Source organism: Corvus brachyrhynchos, unplaced genomic scaffold (assembly GCF_000691975.1).
Source record: "Corvus brachyrhynchos isolate BGI_N302 unplaced genomic scaffold, ASM69197v1 scaffold370, whole genome shotgun sequence".
NCBI classification, from domain to species: Eukaryota; Metazoa; Chordata; class Aves; order Passeriformes; family Corvidae; genus Corvus; species Corvus brachyrhynchos.
The window spans coordinates 1596565-1617713 of NW_008235977.1; the positions used below are offsets into that span (position 1 = coordinate 1596565).

The 21149-nt window shown below is 40.9% G+C and overlaps 3 protein-coding genes and 1 long non-coding RNA gene across 5 annotated transcripts in view; 2 read left to right on the forward strand and 2 right to left on the reverse strand.

Moving 5' to 3' along the window:
• The window catches only part of LOC103612310 (10 kDa heat shock protein, mitochondrial), a 23459-nt gene extending 21581 nt beyond the window's left edge, over positions 1-1878 (reverse strand). Inside the window, exon 1 of the mRNA XM_017728500.1 lies at positions 1860-1878. Within this exon, the coding sequence (XP_017583989.1) occupies positions 1860-1862 (3 nt within the window). The 5' untranslated portion in view covers positions 1863-1878. The remainder of the gene's footprint in view (positions 1-1859) is intronic.
• On the forward strand, positions 192-9285 carry HSPD1 (heat shock protein family D (Hsp60) member 1). The gene is made up of 11 exons (XM_008629961.2): positions 192-396; positions 3182-3434; positions 3960-4042; positions 4635-4730; positions 5034-5127; positions 5535-5703; positions 6019-6118; positions 6958-7203; positions 7399-7573; positions 8170-8348; positions 8438-9285. Exons 1-11 carry the CDS (start codon positions 223-225, stop codon positions 8588-8590), a joined length of 1722 nt encoding a protein of 573 aa, XP_008628183.1. The 5' UTR covers positions 192-222; the 3' UTR covers positions 8591-9285.
• Positions 9286-9545: 260 nt separating this feature from the next.
• COQ10B (coenzyme Q10B) lies at positions 9546-21143 on the reverse strand. 2 transcript variants are annotated; one of them, XM_008629972.2, is made up of 5 exons: positions 21075-21143; positions 17564-17710; positions 15918-16110; positions 13722-13823; positions 9546-11178 (listed from the first exon to the last, which is right to left on the reverse strand). In XM_008629972.2, the coding sequence occupies exons 1-5, from the start codon at positions 21128-21130 to the stop codon at positions 11011-11013; spliced, it is 666 nt and encodes a 221-aa protein (XP_008628194.2). In that variant the 5' UTR covers positions 21131-21143; the 3' UTR covers positions 9546-11010. The 2 variants fall into 2 exon arrangements, with proteins under 2 accessions (XP_008628194.2, XP_017583972.1); XM_017728483.1 differs by lacking the exon at positions 17564-17710.
• On the forward strand, positions 11185-12481 carry LOC108445265. Its single transcript, XR_001860073.1, has 3 exons — positions 11185-11283; positions 11520-11584; positions 12362-12481. It is a non-coding gene; the product is annotated as an uncharacterized LOC108445265 (long non-coding RNA).
• Positions 21144-21149: the final 6 nt, after the last annotated feature.

Sequence of the window (21149 nt, forward strand, 5' to 3'; positions counted from 1 at the left end):
AGGGAGGAGCTGCTGCCGCGCGGATCTCGGCGTGAGGTTCGGAGATACCCAGCCCCGGTACTTGGAGTTCCTTGTGTATCTCGATTTCAGCCAGTCGAAAAATTAACGATTCATCATGCTTGCTTTACTTCCTGAATCTGTTTCTCCCCTTTTCCTGTAGAAGTAGCTGTGCAAAGCCATAATACTTTTCTTTTTGTCTGCGTTTGTTTTAATATTTTAGACATGCTCCGTTTACCTACAGTACTCCGTCAGATAAGACCAGTGTCCAGAGCACTCGCCCCCCATCTAACACGAGCCTATGCAAAAGATGTGAAGTTCGGAGCAGACGCGAGAGCTCTGATGCTGCAAGGAGTAGATCTTTTAGCAGATGCTGTAGCTGTCACCATGGGGCCAAAGGTAACGGAAGATACGGCCTTTTATGTTAGCACAGACCTGGCTGAAAATAACAGAACAGTTGTTGGGTTTCTCTCGGTGAAACTGCACGATTGTGTTTGCAGAACTGTAACGCAAAGGGGTAGGGGCACGGACAGGCTATTGCAAGCAGATGAAGTCTCATGTTTGTCACCAGAAGTGTGATAGTAGTGCATGTGCTTTTCATAGTAACAAAGTAAAATTACTTGGATTCCTGTGAAAGGTACAGTATATTTGTTTGAACCGTTTGAAGGTTAAGGAGAGGTGCATAATGTGTTACCAGCTCAGCTGATAACCTGTAACAGTGTAGTAGATAGTGTAACTGTCTTTGTCATGGGGTAGGTTAATTAGCATGTGGGTGGGTTGGCGTGGGTTTCTTATGGTGGGATTTTTTGTTTGTTAATTTTTTTTTTTTTTAAACGTATTAACAAGGTAAAAGACATCCAAAGTGTAATGTTGAGTTTTCAATTGGCTGGTAAATATTACCAGCCTAAGTAAAATTCCATGGTAGTGGGATTCACTTGTGTTACACTATATTCTGTCTTGTAAGGGAGATCCATGTCTCTTGGAAAACCAGCTGTGGTATTCTGCATAGTCATGCAACGTGCAGTGGAGCTTGAATTGAGATTCCTCTTTTTGAGGAAGAGACACTGATTTTCTTGGGGCTGATATGAATATCTGTTCCCTGTAATAGTATGTACATGGTTGTACTTCTGAGGGCTGCTTGGCATCTGTAACATTAACTTATGTATTTCCTGCACGTTTTTAGTGCTCTATCTGTTTTATTCAAAGGCAAAAATGCCATAAGCTGAGCAGATGAAGGTTAAGGAACAATTATGTCAGCAAGCTGTGGCTACTTCCATAAAGGAACAAAGTTTAAGTGTAGTTAGTTAATTTAACTCTTGTTTTTTTGGACTACTTTGTGAATGCCTAAGCATGGTTCTAATGCACTGGCTAAAGGGCAGTCGCTGATGCAACTTCATGTTACCTTAGGGGATTTTTGTTTGTTATACTGTTCTCCACGTATTTGTAAAAATGGAGGGGTTGTACTGCAGTGCCTGATTCTGCTTCTGGCATTTTTAAGAAACATCACTCTGGTGAACAAATTTCCCTTTGGCATTGTTCTACATGTTAAGAAGCCCGGTTTGCAGTCTCGCACAATCTTTTGGTAGTGCTCCAGCACGTTGAACAGAACTAGTTTATGTGGAGCTCAGCTTCTCAATAGGCATGACCATTCCAAATTCCTGTGCAGTTACTGGTGGTGTTCCCTTCTTCAGGAACACAGATGTTTTTGCTGAGAGCAAGTCCTTCCTCTGATTTGTTATAGGAAGATTTTGTTGCACCCCTCTTCTCAGAGCCGCAAACCAAACATTTGGAATAAAACCATATCGAAATACAAACCAAAATTAAGCAAACTAGGAGACACTATACAAAGAACGTACTGGTACCATGTTCCTCCAGAGAGGAGTTTTCTTATTCTTGAATCGTTCTATATTTAGAAGTACAGGTGAAATAAGATAGTAGTAGGGAATGCATTATTTTGGAATAACTGGTCTGTGGCACAGAGGTAGATTTCTGTAAGCTCTTCCCCAGGTTCAGCCTGAGTAACTGAAGCTTAACCTTTCCTTGTGGTTCTTGGGGTGGTGGTGCTTCAGGAGCAGCGTGGCCTCGTGCCTGGCAGGCAGCCAGAGCTGGTTCAGTCTGAGGCAGATGTGTGTGGGCTCTGAGCAGGGGAGGGGCACAGGGCACAGTGTGCTGGGTGCTGCATGGGAATCCTTGCCTGGCTCGCCTGGCACGTGATCACACCCTGGGCTGGGAGAGCTCTGGCGGGAGCCAGCGGGGTCAGCTCTGAGCAGGACCTGGCAGATCCAGGTGAGGGGCCTTGTGCAGGGCCAGCTGGGAGAGATGGTGCTGAGGTGGGGTAGTTGCTCTCCCTTCCCTCTTCCAGCAGCTCCAGCTGTCAGGATAGTAGAGGAGTTTCAGGGCAGCATTAGACCAGAGGTGGCTCCATGCATTTCTGCTGCCTCCAGCTCAAACGGGAACGTGATTGTTTGGGGCAGCTATTCAGGCTATTGAATTCATCTATGAGCAACAATCTTCTTGTGCATTTACCTTGTGTTCCAGGCATGGTTCACAGTTTCCCATGTTAGCTGTGTCTGTCAGATAGAATAGTCCAGCTTTTCAGTTGGATCCAAGTGCGAACTAAGATGAGAAAAGCTCAGTAACTTGCAGTGTTTGAGAAATTATTATAAAACATTAACACAAATTTGATGTATTTTCAGTTCTCTTTGCTAATCACTAATGAGGTTTGCAAGTCTGCTTTTTTTTTTTCTTCCAGCACATGCAACAAATTGAGCTTTGTGTTACTTTTTTTTCCAATCACAAAGAATTTTTATTGTGATCTGATGGAAATTTTGGAAATTTAGTTCTTTGTGTTGCTCTACTATAATTTTGGGGTAAAGTACTAGCATTAGAGGGAATCTTTTCAATTTTCTCTCTAAGGCTAGTCTGACTTAGTTGCAGACTGTGGTATTAAGCATTATGGCTGAGGAATGTAGCCTCATTCTGCGAAAGCACAAAGCTTTTGAGCCATTTTTCCAGTTTTGGAGAAGGTTGGTTATAATGTGTGTGCTTGAGAAGTCCCAGCTGAAAGCCCTGTGTAAGGTGTTCAGCTGTGGCCCTTCAAAAGGATCTTCATTTTTAGTTGAGCTCGTGAGAGTAACGTGCTGTGGGTTGGCTTTGATTTAAAATTTGTTCTTTATCCCCCTAGGGAAGAACAGTTATTATTGAACAAAGCTGGGGAAGTCCCAAAGTGACAAAAGATGGTGTGACAGTAGCAAAGGCAATTGACTTGAAAGACAAATACAAAAACATTGGAGCCAAGTTAGTTCAAGATGTTGCCAATAATACGAACGAAGAAGCAGGAGATGGTACCACCACTGCAACAGTCCTTGCACGAGCTATTGCCAAGGAAGGCTTTGAGAAGATCAGCAAAGGAGCTAATCCAGTAGAAATCAGGAGGGGTAACTTTTTTTTTTTCTGTTGTTTTTAAGATTTGATCATTGTCTATCAATTTCTATATCCTAACTTTGAGTTGTTTTCTATATGAAGAGCCACCAATAAAGGTTTACCTGAAGCAATGTTTAGAGAACACAATTGTTTTTCTTACATTGTGGACTCTGAACAATCATTAATTTTTCTAATCATTTTGCTGTTTTCCATGCAGCTAACTTACTTAATTTGTTGTAAGTGAACTCCAGTTAATGCCATTTCTGCATTTAATTAATATAATAGCCATATAAACAAATCTGACAAATTTCAATCATGGCAATATCTCACACCAATTTCAAAAAAACCTATCACTACATATCCAAATGACAGTATGGAACAAGAACTGTTTGGTTTTGAATGTGCAAACAATGAGTTTTTGCAGTGTGGACTTTTGTTAGAAAGGAAACCTTTTTGTTGTGGTGGGTGGGTGCTTGGTTTGTGTTTTCTGTGCTCTGTACCTTGTTTTGTTCACTCACAAGTGCTCTGTTCATCTTTAGGGGTGATGCTGGCAGTGGATGCCATCATAGCTGAACTGAAGAAGCTGTCAAAACCTGTTACAACTCCAGAAGAAATTGCACAGGTTAAAAAAACCACAGTAAAATGTAACTCCAGTTTAGGTAGCTGTTATTCAGAAAAAGTTTGGTGAGGTCAGGTTTAATGGAGTTAGGTTGTGTACATCTAACACTGGGTATTTTTCTTTATACACCAGAAGTATTTTGTCTTCAGTTGCACTGCTAGAAGCTAGTTCAGAAATGGGCAGATTTTTTAATCTTTCAAGTTTCATTCTAAAATGTGGTCGTAAAACATAAATTTGTGTCCTTGGGAAGAATTGATGGGAGCAAAGCTCTGTTGTGGATGGAGGTGATGGCAGAGTACTGAGGGTGTGGAGGATCTGCTGTGGGAGGTTCAGGTGTGTTGGTCTTCTTGGGTTATTTGTCCCTGTGCCTGGAGATGGCCTGGGTGTGAGCCCAGTGCAGGGAATCCGGCCCTGTGCTGCAGCTGCCCAAGAGCCTGAGCCCTTCTAACAGAGTCCTGGCTCCTGCTGTGAGTGTGCTGCAGTCGGCTGCCCTGCCTTGTCAGAAATGTGAGAATTGCAAGTGGTTATTCCGATTTTTTTATCATGAGGGAACGCCTTGTGTTGGGAAATGAGATTAAATGTCTTACTCTTTCAGGTTGCCACAATATCAGCAAATGGAGATCAGGAAATTGGCAATATAATCTCTGATGCAATGAAGAAAGTTGGACGAAAAGGCGTGATCACTGTCAAGGTAAGAACTGGCCGACATTCAAAGTGCCAAGCGACTGTCTCTTCTCCTGTTAGGGCTGGCTTTTGCCACATGTGATGCTGCAGCTCACATTCCATAATTCCCACCATAACTCCTCCCCAGCTCATTTAGATCAGAGTTTGATCACTGTTCCCTCTTACATTCCTTCTATTTCGAAAAGAAGCACATGAAACTGATGTGGGATGCAGAGCCTTTCAGTCTGTTGTGCTAATATGTAAAACTGTACTTGTGCTTTTGGTAGCAAATGGGGGAATTTTTAATGCAGACTTTCTTGCATCTAAACAGGATGGAAAAACTCTAAACGATGAATTGGAAATCATTGAGGGTATGAAATTCGACAGAGGCTACATCTCTCCGTATTTTATTAATACAACTAAAGGTGAGTTAACAATAAGCCATGTCAAACACCTCCCAGTGGCTCTTGTCAGTTCCAAATAATGGCACCTGTTAAAGGCTTTACAGTCCCTTATGCAGTGTATCACAGCAAATAGAGTGGGGGGGGGTCCTTCCCCATCAGAAAACTTGAACTTGGTAAAAGCTTGGAGTTTTGGGGGTTCTTTTTCTTTCTGTGCTAAGTGTGGACAGTGTTCATGTGAACATTAGGCTGGCCTTGCAACACAGCAGAACAATGTAGAATTGAGTGTGGAGTCTTGGAGAAAACAAGTTGTCTCTTTTTAATGCAGTTGAAAAGTGCAACCGTTGCTCCAAAGCAGCTGCTTAAGTTAAAAGAATGCTTGATATGCTTGTGTAATGGAATTGTTCAGATAATGCATGTTGTTTCTGCAGGGCAGAAATGTGAATTCCAGGACGCTTATGTTTTAATCAGTGAAAAGAAAATTTCTAGTGTACAGTCCATAGTTCCAGCTCTTGAAATTGCCAATGCCAACCGCAAACCTTTGGTCATCATTGCTGAAGATGTTGATGGAGAAGCCCTCAGCACTCTAGTCTTGAACAGGTGAGGCTTAAAATCCATTCTTTTCTACAAATACTGCTTTTTTTAATTTCCGTCCTTTTAAAGGAATACATACAAAAGCACGTTTGATTTTTCTTTGGTGTAAGGCTGTTTGTTTCCTATCTGTGCCAAAGAAACAGCAGCTTTTAATGTCACTATACTTTGCATCAACTCAGACAGAACCTCAGCTGTGTCCTACCTACCTTTTTGAGCAAAACCACCTCAGCTCGTGATGGTCTCTGTTTGCTTGCCTGTTAGAGCTGTACTGAAATAATTTGGCTTAGTAATTAGACTCATTCTCTGAATTTTTCTCTTTAGACTAAAGGTTGGCCTTCAGGTTGTTGCTGTAAAAGCCCCAGGTTTTGGTGACAACAGGAAAAACCAACTTAAGGACATGGCAATTGCTACTGGTGGTGCTGTAAGTTACTATGTTTTAAGTGGCTTTTTGGTCCAAGGCATGTTAATGCTTTTTAAGGAGGAAAATAATGTGCATTTTTAGGTTCCTGGCTTGTATTTGCTGGATTGCAGGCTGTGCTCTGTTCTTTCAAAAATGCAACAGTAACTGATGTTTGAATCTTCCTGTTTTTTTAAAATGCAGACACTGATAATTGCTGTGTAATGCAGTCCTGGCCAACCATGAGTGATACGTCCTTGTAACTGACTGAAGTCACATGTGATTTCCTTGCAGGATTTAGGTTAAGGGGAAGGAGGAACTCCAAGGCAATTGCTGCCTTTATAAAACTGATTGTTTCACAATTGCCTGGACCCAGATGTGTCAAATATAATTATTTAAAATGTTTGGAATGGACTGAATGAGTTTTCTTAGTACTAAACTTTGCATATAATTAATGCACTGATTGATGTCCCTTTATGCTGCCCTTTTTTAATATGCACTTCAAAATCATAGCATGATATTGGGACCCAGAGCAGGCTGTTGAAGTAAAACTTCATGTTTAAGCTAAGGGCAGCACAGAGTAACAAACCAGCAAACTGTTCTAAAGTCAGTGAAGTGTCAGTATCTGTAACTTCTCAAAAATACAAGGAGATGACCGTGACAGGACCCAAGGAAACACCATGAAACTGTCAGGGGAGGTTTAGGTTGGGTATCAGGAAGACATTCTTCACCCAGAGGGTGGAACTGCAGTAAGGTGGTTATTTTGCACCATTAGCCTGCTGTATGTGTTTGTGTGTCTGTAGATAAAAAAACTGATGTATGGGAAACCTGTGAATTCCAACTTTTCACATAATTTCTTTCAGGTGTTTGGAGAAGAGGGTTTGAACCTAAATGTGGAAGATATTCAGCCTCATGACTTTGGTAAAGTTGGAGAGGTCATTGTGACAAAAGATGACACCATGCTCCTTAAGGGGAAGGGTGAAAAGGCTCAGATTGAAAAACGCATTCAAGAAATAATCGAACAGCTAGAGGTTACCACCAGTGAATATGAAAAAGAGAAACTGAATGAGCGGTTGGCCAAACTCTCTGATGGAGTAGCAGTATTGAAGGTATTAAGAACTTGATGAGCTAAAGCTGGGCTTAGGCTTCTTGAGTGCTGAGGTACAGAAGAAGACTGCCAGTATGGGAGAGGGTGGGTTGGCTTTCTGGCACTTCTTAGGCATTGGCTACTTAATTTGGTGGCAGCAGTGCTGTCCCACCTGGGCTCCTGGTGCGGGCCTTGATGTGTGTCTTGCTGCTCGCAGGTGGGTGGCACGAGCGACGTTGAAGTGAACGAGAAGAAGGACCGGGTCACCGACGCCCTGAACGCCACCCGTGCGGCCGTGGAGGAAGGCATCGTCCCAGGTGGTGGCTGTGCACTGCTGCGCTGCATCCCGGCCTTGGATGCCTTAACTCCAGCCAACGAGGATCAGAAAATTGGTAAGCAGATGACTTGAAGATGTGTGTTGAAGTGATAAAAGCAGACTTTCTCATGTCCCAAGGCTTTATCAGATGACGTGCAGGTGGCTTTCAGTGCGTTTTTAGTTACTTGATCTCAGGAACCTCCCATTTCTTTTGTGTGGTGGTCTCTGCTTTTGGGTGGGAAGGAGCTTTTTCACTGCATCACTGACTGGACTGTGAAAGACCCAGCAGCAGTAAAGCAGCAGTATCCCAGCAAAGACTGGCGAATGCTTAGAGTTGGGAGCTGGCTGTTAAAGTTGTTGCAGACAGACACAATCCAATAATCCTCAAGAGACTGTGTGGAAAATCAGATGGAAGAAGGTTCTGTGTCATGTTACACATAAAGAGTAATAATACTCCTTACTACTTTCTGTGGAAGTAAAACTAAAATGTGCATGAATATCCTGCAGAGATTTCATTTGTTGGTGAGTGTCAAGTAGCAGAGACCCTTTCCTCCTGGAACTGATAAAAATAGCTTATGCTCTTGCTCTGTATTGATCTCCAGCACAAAGGGCATTCCTTGGCAGTGGGAGCAGTGTATGCACACGGAGCTCCAACCATCCTGTTTCTTGCAGGCATTGAAATAATCAAGAGAACACTGAGAATCCCAGCAATGACTATTGCAAAGAATGCCGGTGTCGAAGGATCATTGATAGTTGAAAAAATCCTGCAGAGCCCATCAGAAGTTGGCTACGATGCAATGCTTGGGGACTTTGTAAATATGGTAGAAAAAGGAATCATAGACCCAACGAAGGTAACCTAAAGGTCTTAATTCTCAGCTTTGCTTCCTCCCACCTCCTGTGATGGTCAGCAGATTTTAAGTTGTTTCTTGCCTATTTTTAGGTTGTGAGAACTGCTCTGATGGACGCCGCAGGTGTTGCGTCTCTCCTGTCAACAGCAGAAGCAGTGGTGACTGAAGTTCCTAAAGAAGAAAAGGAGCCGGCAATGGGAGGAATGGGTGGGATGGGCGGAGGAATGGGAGGTGGCATGTTCTAATTCCTGGGATAGGGATGCATCATGAGCTGTGCTGTTGAAGACTGAACAGTTCTGACTTCAAAAACTTGAGCTATCAGTGTGAGAGGATGGATAGTGACTGAAGTGAGGCTGGTGTTGAAAAGAATCACTGTAACCATCAGTTACCGGATTTCATTTAACACACGTGTAATTGTTTACAGTCATTGTCCATGCCTACAGATAATTTATTTTGTACTTTTTGAATAAAGACATTTGTACATTCCTGATAACTGGGTGCAAGATCCATCTACCAAGGTCCTGATTTGAACTTAAATTAAGGCACTTGATATTCTATTTCAGAATTTCTTGGTGCTTGCCAGTACTAGGAAGAACTTGGAAGCCACTGTGCGTGAGACTAGACAATTGTGTACAAAGTAGGCAAATAGAGTTATGTGACCTTTATGTAATAAACTGCTCAAAAGTTACAAAATGTATCACCTTCTTCATCTGCACACAAAGCCATAGTTACGGGAGAGCCTGGACAGCCTGCTGCTGCTTCTAAGATTTAGTAGAAATTGACACTTATGCTTGAAAAAATGACAGGGCATTTCACTCCGAGAAACATTCCTTTGTCTAGAATGTTTCTCAGAAATGTAAGTGCTTTAATTTTGGTAAGAAATCTCTAAGCTGAACTGCACTACAGTTCTTTGAAATATTAAACAATGCTCTGAAAACAAGGCACGTGCACTGACTTTATTTTGCCCTTTCTTACCTGGTTGTATCACGTGCTGGAACAGGCCCAGTGTACCTTTCACGGTCCCGGGGGAAGGGAAGTGCCCTGAGGGTATCACACAGGTAAGTCTTTGCTAAGAAAGGGTTCTGGGGTTTTTAAATAGTTCCTTTGCTCAGGTGTAGTATGTGGTTACCTCCTCACCTTGAGCCTTCCATTCTTTCCTTGCTCCTTTTTGGTAAGGGGTGCAGCATTTAGTTACTTTGCAATAGAAGTGTTGCTATGCCCCTTCCCGTGTTCTTTGACCTGATACAGCCAGTAACATTGTGTAGAGTCTTCTGCTTTCCCACCTGCCGACTAATGGTGTTCCCAAACTTGTGTATGTTTATCTCTGATTGCCTCAACAATCAAAACTGCTTTACAACTTCTCAGTTCTGTAAAAATGACCTTAATCCAGCTGTTGCTTTCCCCAGCTTCCTGCCCTTAATAACTATCCTTCCACAGATGGGATGTGTGACATTCTAATTTTAAGTAAAATGGTTTGAAACTGTTTCAGGGCTGTCTTTATTCTGAAACATACCTTTCTATATTAATATGCTGTTCTGTAGTAACCATATGGATTACATACACTGCAGAGGAAGGACCAGCTTTGGCACCTCCCCTGAAGCTTCACCAAATTTAAGTAAGGAAATATGGTTATGCTGCCTTGCATTATGTAAGGATTTAGAATCTGCTCAAACCTATTCACTTGGTTTCTTCAGAGACTGGGAGGAGAATATTTCCAGAATAGAAGTACTGAATGTGTATTTAATCAAGATGGGCATTATCACAGTGGGCGTATGGTACTGAAAAACCTCAAAGAATAAGGTTTAGTGCTCTCTTGTATGATTTATAAGGACAGCGGGCCTTGGCTGTGCTTGTCTGCAGGAAGTGCAAGGCCTCTTGTTCCCTGCTTCCAGGGAGGACAGCACTAGTACCTGGTTCTCAAAGAGGTAACACTTGTTTTAAAGTGTACTGTTTGCATTAGATGAGGTGGAAGTAATTAAAGTGCAATGTGTAACGGGAGCAGTGGCAAGAGGCAAGTTCAGCCTGCCAAATGTACCACACATTCCAGACAGGTCCACTGGGAGGCACTGGCTATGGCTGAGACTGCTGCACTCAAATCACAGTACTCCTTATGCATACCCCTTGTGTTTCATCCCTGAACATGGGAGGAGTTCTAGAGCCGCTGCTGGTCGCTCCAGGAGCAGCTGGAGACTCCTAACTTACCTTTGCCATTCATTTGAATTAAAAGAGCTACTCCTCAATGGTTGCCAAACTGTGCCATTCTCTGGGAAGCCAGTGCGTCAGTTGGTCTCTGCTTAGCCAGAGCTGGCTGAGTTGATGCTGTGCAGTTACATTCCCACAAAGTTGAGTTAATGTGTTACAGTGCTGAAAACCCCCATGAGCTTGGCTAAGGCAGAGCTTGGGCCATGATTGCAGGAGCCGTTTGGCATTAAACGGCAGCCTGAGATAGCCTGGCTTACAGGAGCTGCCAGGTGTCTGTTACTGATAAGGCTTTAAGCTGCACTTGATTGCAGCTTTGGAACATTCTCTATAGGTCTGGCTGAGCACGTGTGTTTGGTGCAGTGTACGATCACACCCACAGCTCAGATAAGAAACAGATGCCCCAAAGGCGGAGCACGGCACTTTGTACAAACAAGTTTATAGCTGAGGTTGTTACAGTTCCCCCTTACGTCTGATGAACTTCGTGCAGCATCAGCTCCCGAGGGATGCTGGTTTCTGGGCCGTGGAGTTTGGATGCTCTTCTTTCAAAGGCAGCAACCATCTGCTTTACAACTTCATCAAAAAATAGTGTAGCAAGTTTTGAGTGTAGAAGTGAACGAAATTCAAAAGAAATCTGTTTAAGGACATAAAATATAATTATTTTTCCTATATATATTCAGTTGTAAAATGCTGTTACAAATAGACAACTCTATTAAAGAATGTCCAGTGAAGGCTGCAGGTAAGTTGTAGGAGAACAGTTAAAACCGAGGAATAGCTGAATGTGGCTGAGAAGAAAACCCATATTCCTTGGTCTGAGGACTGTACCCCTGGGCTTTTCCATTAGAAGAATCCTTTCATTCAGTTCTCTGAAGTAGTCATTTACATTTGCCTAAACTGTCTTTAATAAATGATGCATGACAAAACAGGCTTGGGATAATGAAAAACTACTGACAAACGCTGTTATTTTGTACACAGAATTCACTTTGGGGGACAAAAGTTGTCTGAAGAAAGTCCTGCATGCCAAGACAGCAGACTAACAGGTAAGCTGGAGCATGCCCAAGAAACTTAAAAGCGGCTTGAAATAGTTACCTATTAAATGCCAATATTTTAAATCAGTCTTTCCTTATTACTGGCAGTAGTTATGGTAGGTTCAAACAAGCAGCGTAATGACTAAAACTACAAATTTGGTTTGTGTGTCAGATCTCCCACCTGAACAGCTCCCACTCCTAACCTGACAGGGGCAATCAATGAAATGGATTGGGATTTAAGTAATTTTTGTCATTCCAGAGAAATCAGTATATTTGATGCCACAAGGAGCAAATACAGCTTCTCCTCAATTCTTTATGAGCAATGCATGTTAACTGCAAAGCAGTAGCACAGGAGTAATTAAACAGCTTGGCCCATAAGCCAAGTGTAGCTTCATTTACATTTGCTTGACCTCAAGCATCAGTAAAATTAATGTGCCTCTTGCAAGTCTGAGAGCTGTCATTTAGGGCATGCAGGGTTCTGCAGAGCGGGGATAATGAGTGTGGCATCCTGCTCAGCAATTATGTAAATCTTGAGGTATGGTATACATTAATGAAGGTTGCAGGTGGTAAAAATGGTGGTGTGCTTCAGTCAATGAACCAAATCATTTCAGAGCTGAAACCAAACTAGGAAAGTTCCCTGCTGTTTGTGGATGTCTCCTGGAATCAGGCTGGCACAACAGGATACAGCAGCTTGTGGGAACCAGCATAGCCTGAGACTCAAATAACATTTTCTAAAGCAAACAAGCATTCTTGAAATCAAAGTTTTCTCTTGAATATCTGTAATTGCAGGGCCTGTTTTGAGGAGTTTGTTGTGAAATTCTTATCATCCTTGCCTGCATGTGCCTGCCAGCAGGGCAGTCACTGGCAGGGGTTAAGCTCAGCTGACTGCACTGGCTTCTGCTGCCTCACAACAGGGTAAGCAGTAAGATGTGTTGGTACTGTTCCCCCAAGAAAATGAAAATGTCCATATCCGGTTCAGTTTTGATTCCCTTTAACTGAAGTTCTTGACCTGAAATGTCAAAATGTGGCTTTAGTTTGGGGAGGTGTGGTGTTGTTTTCTCACTGAGCTTGTACTTAGATTGTAGGGTTTAAATAGTTCTTTAATTCAAGTTTTTTAACTGATTTATGGCTTGGGTTAAAAGACAGCTTATATATTAGTAGAAAGACCTGACACTTACTTGCCTAACGAAATACAAATAACATGCAAACAATTTAAAAATGTGGTTCTTTGAGTGCCTGTAGATTAATTTTTACTGTTGAACTGGATGAAGTGCAATACAGCAATAAGCTGGAAGTTAATAACCCAAGGAGGTTAATGTGCTAGTTTAAAAATACTCCACAAGCTTTCTTTTATTTACTGAGGATAATTTTCCAAGTAGAGTATTCCAGTAGATGGCAGCAGGATTAGCCCATCTCTGTGTACCTTTGCAGCCTGTTACAACCCCCAGCTCAATGCAACACCTACACTTTGTTGTAAAACGCAAGAAAAAAAATGTGATGGCAGACAAAACACACAACATGGAAAAGCAGTAACTCGAATGGAAAACAACCTGTCTGGGAGTGAGATCAGGCTAAATCAGGTACTGGATTTAAAGAGCAATAGTTTTGGGCTGCAGTGGTATCCCATCATGGAATAGAGAGACAGAAAAATCTATTACAATTCTATTAAAGAAAGAAGGAGTAAGGTTTAAAATACATGAACGAATAAAATTGGAAGACATGAAATTAAACTGACCAAACTGCCCCCCAAACAGGACAGATGGCAGAACATCAATTTTCTGGTACCAAGAACATTTAAGTTGTAGAGTAATTAAAGGAAATAGCAAAGCATATTTAGCATTTCTCCTGTATTTGACTGTCAAAAAACTTCAGTGTGTTTAGAACTGTAGGGTGAGAGGTGCCTGTCCTAGACTGTTTCGTGATACCTGGGCACCTCACAGAAGGTTGCTGTCTCTAAAGGACACCAAAGTGGTTTCCAGCAGTAAAGTTTGCAAAATATTTTTTGGACAGAATTAACTAAAGCTAACTTGTTTTCTGTGTATATGTGCTTAAAGAAATAGTACAGGCATTTTAAAAAGCCTCCTCAGTTGAAGATAAGTGTTTCTATGTGCTGCTCCTAGCACGTGGTAGTTTTAATTACCATACTTACTGAAAAATCCAATGTACACGTCCTTGGATAACCAGGGATACCTGGGCTCAAACGCCACACTGTTTCCAAGTGATTAAAGAGTTTTCCATCTGTGCATGATGCCTAAAATAAAATTTAAAAAAATCAAGCTACAATTAGGCTTTTACAAATGTGACAAACAGGTATTACTGAACTTGTGTTTGCATTTTGCTAAATAGTGATGGTCATGGCATAGTTAAAGCTGTTCTTACAGCACAGGCAGCGTGAGCTCCTGTATGCACAGTGTCAATTATGGCAAAATAACTGAAGTCCTTTCAAGGGAGAGGAAACATTTGTGTGTTGAGTGTCACAGAACAGATCTGTGGCATGATGCATAGAACATGCAAATACACAACCTCAGCTGGCTTGGAATTTGTAGAGAACATTTCTGTAACTGGTTTTTTTTTTTTTTACAAGTTCTTATTGTTACCCCAAGCAGCTCTGCTCCAACAGAGTGCCCCCAGGGAATAGGTGTTGCTTGGGCTGGAAAGCTGTGGTAAGGTGACTCATCTCAAAGACTAATCACCAACACAAAAACACCTACATTTTTCTTTCCAGGAATGAGAAAATGCATGGCCTTGCTACTTCTACATCAGAAAGCGAAAGAAAAAAAAAAAGAGTAGAAGGAAGATTAAACACAAAGAGTTGGGCCTGCTCTTTCCTACTGCTGTCAAAATGGCAGGAAAAATAGGAAAACTGCCGCTGTGTCCCCCTTCCTCCCAGTCTTAAAAGCAGCAAACTCACTCCATGCTTTCCCCCTCAGCAAAAACTGCTGTTAACAATCTGATTTTTCCATTGTTTAAGCCCCAGACAAAGGAAAAATTTTAAGCAACAAACCCATTCCCATTTTGTGCCTGACCACTGTGCAAGATGCCTTTGCCTGGAGTTACTCGAGAGGAGAGTGAAATAGTCCAAGCTAGAAATGTTCCTGCAGTTCTGTGGACATAATGTAAACCTCTAGGAAAAGTAACTGCAGCAGAGAAAAGGCTAATGAGTCTCGGGGGAGGAAATCTGAAGAAATGGTTTTCCTCACCACTTTTGTAGGGTTTTTTTCTGAGACAAGAATGCTTATTTTGAGTGAATTAAGTGGGAAAAAGAGGTGGTAAGCCAATCTGATAGCTATATGAAAGAAAAAGACCTGTCTTGTCAGGGAACAGTAGAAAAGGAAAGCTCTCAGCATGTAAAGCACAGATTTTCCATTATAGCTACTCGACTTTTTTTAATAAAGGGAGAAAAATCTTTTTTCTTTCCAGAATCAATAAGGATATTGAATAAAGGCACTTTGCATATCCCTTTTCCAATTTACAACTCCCCTGTACTTCAGAAACTCATTTTCTGTTAAGTGTCTCTTATTAGGAAGCCTAGAAAAGAATAGTGAAATAGAATTTTCAAACAATTATATTGAACAGCAATCAACTGCTATAATTTCCAGTAATTATTCCAAACCAATCAGGATCTGCCAGGGGAGAGGCAGTTTTGCTATAAGGAATCTGTCCTGAGCCATTCTTTACTAAAACAGATTTGAACATATAAGGCAAACAAATAAGGCATCATTTAAAATGTCTTCCTTGACACTTTTCTACTTTTCTCTTAATTATGGCTCTTGAAAAGCTGAAAGGAGAAATACAACTGCTTCTCTTCTGAACAAATTAATTGTAAAAAAATTGACTTTTAATCCACACTTCTGTCTTCTCATCAATATACTGAATAACAATCTCTTCAGCACATCCTACACTTAAGGCTTTTCATATTAACTAGTTAAAATTTTGAGAAGAAAAGTAATGACAGATAGCAACTTTGTTAAGGCATCAGAAGCTAGAGTTGTCAGATAACTTTTAACTGAGTACTAATTTTGCATTTAGAGAGGCTTGGACAAAATTATTTTAAAAAAAGCAAAAAAAGTTATATCTTCATTTAATAGCTGCCAGCTTCTCCAGCAAAGGCAAATTAAAAAGCAATTCCCTTTCCTCCCTCACGTGGCAGGTTATATTTTAAAACACATTCAAATTCTCCCCAGTTTATCTAAAGTCTTTAAAGAAATGCAACACAAGTTTTGAGCCACACAAAGAACTTCCAGCATCGATTTTGTTTTGAAGCAAGATGTTCCCAGAATATTCAAATTTCAACAAACAAAAGTTAAGGAAAATTATGGTTAGGAACAAAAAAAAATGCAATTACCTTAACTAAATGTGGTCTCACTAGGGTTACAATTGATGTGTATCTCTCTACTACAGGAGGGAATCCTATTTCTAGCTGTGCTTTGCAGTACCCAGAGCGCTTCGAGAGTATGTCTGACTTTTTACACCAGGGAACAAAGAGTTTGTAATTCTCCACAACGGCAACAACTTCATACATTTCCTGCATGGAATACCTGGAAACAGACACACGTACATTACAGTTACAAAGTATTTTAACTTCAAATTCAGTATTTAAAAAGTTTCAAAGATGGTGTACATGGCATAGACAGTTCAAAGGTGGACACAGTCACTGCCCCTGATTTTGGAAATTGAAAATGCAGCTTTGATAATTAAGAGGAAAGAAAAGTAATTGCTGGTAATTGCTTTTGCATAAAGAAGCAAAATATCCCATACCATCCAGCAGTACCATTAGTGAACAATGAACCTAGTGCCTGCTACTTTCTGAAATATCAGGTAAATATGCATACATTTCAAATGGAAACATTTTTTTTGCAGCAAGCTGTGTCTTCACTTAAGCAGATCGTGGACATTCCACACAAAAAAAATAAAAATCCACACTTCATGGCTCCCAAGACAAGGTGTACCAAAACTCAAGTACTATATTTCATAAGGTTTAAACAGAGGAGCACTACCTTCCGTAATTTAGGCCAAGTGAAAAAAGTTAATTAAAAACCAGATGCAATGGAAAAACCTTCCAGCATCACAGAATGGTTGAGGTTGGAAGGGACCTCTGGACCTCATCTTGTCCAACACCCCTGCTCAAGCAGGATCTTGAAATCAGATGAAACAATATTAAGGCAACATTTTAGTTGATTCTGCTGTAACGTGGCAAAGTATTAGATAGCTGTGGTTTTTAATGTTTCATTCTGACTCTGAAACAGATGGGATTAAGCATGTGCTTAATTTCCTTTAAAATGAAGCATATGTTCAACAGTACTCAGCAGTGAGGGCTATTGGACAAAGGCCCTTTTTAAGTGACTAGGCAAGATCTGTTACAGTTCAAGAAGTATCACAAAAAGGAATGTTAAGTATAGTCAAAAAATATGCTAATAAACAGTTCATACTGTTGTGGACCAGAGACTGGGGGCAGATCCCAGTATCATTAAATGAACTGGGATTTTCCCACTAGCTCTAAGGCAAAAAAGTTTTCAAAATCTTTTTCTGTATCTAAGTTTCTTCATCACATAACTGATTCCACTCCTTCCTTAAAAGAAAGAAGAAAATCTTGATAAGTATAACATAATGTAAGTGCAAACATTAGCATGTATTTGGGAGAGAATGGAACAGAGTTTTCACACCTGTTGGTTTATTCATATTTTACTAGGTGAAATTACAGTGTATTACTCCATTTCAAGGTTGGTTTTGTTTCATTATGGAATAGAACAGTTATTTCTGCTGTTTGTTGCTATGGGCCAAGGGCTTTGGGTAGGAACTCTTTTTATACTCAGTTTCAGACTGGTGAACCTGATCTCTACAAACTCCTTTCTAAGCTCCAGCTGGGCAAAGTCACAGCAACATGGGTCTTCAGGGATACTCAATCTTTTGAACTACTAGTGTTTTGGATTAAGTACAGTAAATACAAAATCAATAAGCATTTAAAGTCTCTTTCCACAGTTTTATACCAACCCTATAATTCTTCTTTCAGAATATTCTTTTCTTTTATTTATTAGTGGTGCAGCAACATTGAAGAAATTTCTTGAAAAAGTATGGCTCATTACAGGTACTTGCAAAGGAGAGGTTCTGGTCATCAGAATACCACAAGAAACCAAGTGCCTGAAACAGGGGAAATGCTTTTAGATGTGCTTCATATCAGCAAAATAAATAACAGTGCATTCAGGTAAGACAGTCTCTTGTAAAACATTACAGAAAACATCAGCCAGATGGAAAAATGAAGGCTCGTAACAATACACAAACTGCCAAAAACACAAGGGGCACCTTTTTTTTTCACTTCAGAGAAACTAAAAATAGCCCCCAGTCATGACAAAAGTAACTGGCAGCATGAACTACAAAGGGCCTCATTAACCACTGGCTTCATGGCAGCTTGAGTTCACGTTCAAGTCTCACATGCACTTACTTTGCAGAACAGGCTTTATTAATAGCAACATCAAGGCATAGTTTGCAATACTTTACCCTTTTGGAATACACAAAGTAGAGAAGGTTTCACTTGGAGACAGAAAGCTGAACTCTGCTATAATCCCTCTGCTGCCACTCTTCTCTTAAAAGGACAATTTCATTTTGAAAGTCCTTTCAGAAGGTGCTTTGTTTACCCAGCTTTCAACACTTCCTTCAGAAAATATCACCAGAACCTTGGACACAGTGTTTTTATAAGTAAAACTTAACAAATTACCTTTCAAAGTACTAGCAATTCTAAGATTGGGCCTCAGGGTTCTCTGTGAACATCTACACTAAAATCTAACAAATATTCATTGTGTTTAACAGCTCTGCTAAATTATTGATTTTGCTCAGATCAAGTCAGTCAAAATGCAAAATGCTGCCTCAAAAGCTCTGTATTTTGGCACCAGGAAAGTAAAAATGCCACCATTTGCCTTCAGTGACTCTACAAACATAAGCTAAAGAGTAACCCAGGTCTTTTACTGATCTTCCTCCAATTATACAATCATGAGTATACTTCTGGATTCGCATGGGTAAAAATGGAGCCAATCTCTTCTACTTAGAACTAGGCTTCTTTGGAGTTTGGTTGGTTGTTTTGTTGTTTTTTTTAAACAAAATGAACAGGTAGATGCCTTTTTTCTTTGTTTACCAAGCACCAAATCAGTCAGCAAATTAGTTACCAATTTTGAATTAAATTGAATTCATTAAAATTAACAATATGTTCTTTAAAAATCAACGTAATTTAGAATTCTGAAGAAATACAGTAGTTACCCATGACTGAGTACATCAGCTCATATGGTCACTGTATTAGGAGACAGGTAAAGAATAAATTGATATTGAGTTTAGAGGAAAATAATCATCATTAGCAACTGGTTAGAAACAATCTGTACAAACTTTTTAAAAAACAACTGTGGAACTGGGATATGAAGCATGATGACTGACAACACATTGTAATCATTGCAGTTGAAAAGAAACTAAGATGGGACAGAAGTATTGTGTCAAAATGGAGAAAGTATAAGTCCACTTTAAAAGCCTTTAGACGTCTCTGCAAATATTTGTAACAGTATCTCAAGGGATGTGGACAAAATCTGTTTTTTTCCAGACAGACTGTTCAAGACTGTTAAGGAAAAGCTTTGACAGGAATGCTGGAAGGGTGCCAGTACCATTGTAGCTGCCTCAACCAGATTCACAGAAGGTGTTCAAATGTTTGGATCTCATTCTGCAGAGCTGACTTAAATTCCTTTATCTGGGGCTATGTACAGGACACAGTCCAAACCAGTCACCAGGGTTTGTCTCTCGGTTTGTTTTTTACTGTAATGCTGTGCCAGTATTGTTTCATGCAGTTTTATCTAAACCTGTTTCAGCCACAAGACTGAAAAACAATCCCAACAAATAAACTCTCAGCTGCTGAAAGACATTGTCCTTTTCACAAATGCAGTGCCATTTGAGGAAGGCAAGGTTAAGAGGTTATAATGCTAACAAGTATGGTGATACTCCCAATTTTATCTGAAGAACAGATGCTGTGAGAATGTGCTGGGCTAGGTCCCAGTTCAGGAAAGCAGATCTCTTTATGAAATCCCTTGGTTTCCATGGACTGTCAGACATTTTTGTGAACCTGACCTGGGCCACTGAAGAAAAGCCAAGTCCATGCTAGAATTCAGACACACCTGCCACCTCTGTACTTATCCTCTGCCTGTGACAGAACCATCTCCACTCACTCCTGCCACTCACTGCTTTCTCCCTAAGCACTTGAGGACGGGTCACAGTACCAGCCAACTCCCATGACCTGAAAAGGAAGCATTTCTGGTGTATGACATGCACGTGTAAGTGATCTATATTCAGTGATTATTTTTTTAAAATAACAGCAGAATTTTCTAAGCCTGAAGATTACCATTTTTGAAAAAACGTCTCTCTTAACTCCTCAGTGTAAAGACTGAAATTAGTGCCAGGAGCATGCCAGGGCAATTATATTTATTGTACCCCAACTGACACTTTCATCAGGTTAGTGATGTCTGATTTTATGGTCTGTGAGTTGATCCCATTCAAATTCTTTTCCAACAGCTGTTCGTATCCCAAAAAAATGAGTGTACCATCAAGTGTCCTCATTAGCATTTCAGTCTGATTAAGCACACGAGACTAATTTACCACCTGAGCCCTTGAAGCTTGCTACTGAGCACAGTGAGGTTCTGCCGGGCTGGCAGCAGGTACAGAGTGCACTTCGGGGACAGCTGCAGGAGTGAAGCATCCCCAGCTCCAAGGCTTACAAGTAACACAGCACTGGGTTTGATCCAGCTTGTGCTTGCCTAAAAACAGCTGCTAAGATCCTTGCAGCTTCCATGAGAAACATTTTTAAACTTAGTTTGCAAGCAGTTACTTAATGGGTTTCATTATACCAAACACCTTCCCAGCAATTGATTTTGCCCCGGAGACTCTAATAAACTGCTCTTGAAAACATCAATTTTATTTACCAGGACTGAATGAATTTAATATTGCAAACAGAACCCTAAGATTATCCCACAAAGGATATATAGTAAAAAACGTGGTCCAGTGTTACGTTATACCACTGCACAGTTAACAGTTTTGTCAAATGACTGCCTGAAATTTGACATCATGAACTAATCTCTATTCCACTTTTTGACAGTTTTTACGAGGACGAAAGAGTTTGGTAAAGAAACACAGCAGCACTGCCCTAACAGTGGTAACAGGTGAACCTTTTCTTTTATACTGATTTTCAAATCGCTCTCTCTCTCATCTGCTTGCTCTTTTTTTTTTCAGTTCTAAGGTTAACTCTTCCCCAAAGCATATTGTTTTTCTCAAGCTGGTGCAGCCAGCCTTACAAATGCTCAGGTGAGAAGGAACGTGTTGCGTTACATGAAGGGAAAATAACCGGGCGCTTCCTCAGTTTTTAATTCTTTTGACAGATCACAACTCTACCACTGGCTTGGGCAAAGAAGAGGCGAGTTTCTAGCCAGGAAACCGGCCCGTCTCTGTCACGCTCGCGGTCACCGCGCCTCGCCCCGCGTACCTGGCGGCGGCCCCTCGGGCCAGCGCCCTGCCCAGCGCCGCGCCGCTGCGCCACATCCCGCTGCGCCACATCCCG

Coding starts and splice junctions, on each gene's coding strand:
- HSPD1 (XM_008629961.2), top strand. CDS start 223: ATGCTCCGTTTACCTACAGTACTCCGTCAGATAAGACCAGTGTCCAGA. Junction 6,119..6,957: donor CAATTGCTACTGGTGGTGCT/GTAAGTTACTAT, acceptor AATTTCTTTCAG/GTGTTTGGAGAAGAGGGTTT. Junction 7,204..7,398: donor ATGGAGTAGCAGTATTGAAG/GTATTAAGAACT, acceptor TGCTGCTCGCAG/GTGGGTGGCACGAGCGACGT.
- COQ10B (XM_008629972.2), bottom strand. CDS start 21,130: ATGTGGCGCAGCGGCGCGGCGCTGGGCAGGGCGCTGGCCCGAGGGGCC. Junction 13,824..15,917: donor TGAGACCACATTTAGTTAAG/GTAATTGCATTT, acceptor ATTTTATTTTAG/GCATCATGCACAGATGGAAA. Junction 11,179..13,721: donor CGTGTACATTGGATTTTTCA/GTAAGTATGGTA, acceptor GTCCTTAAACAG/ATTTCTTTTGAATTTCGTTC.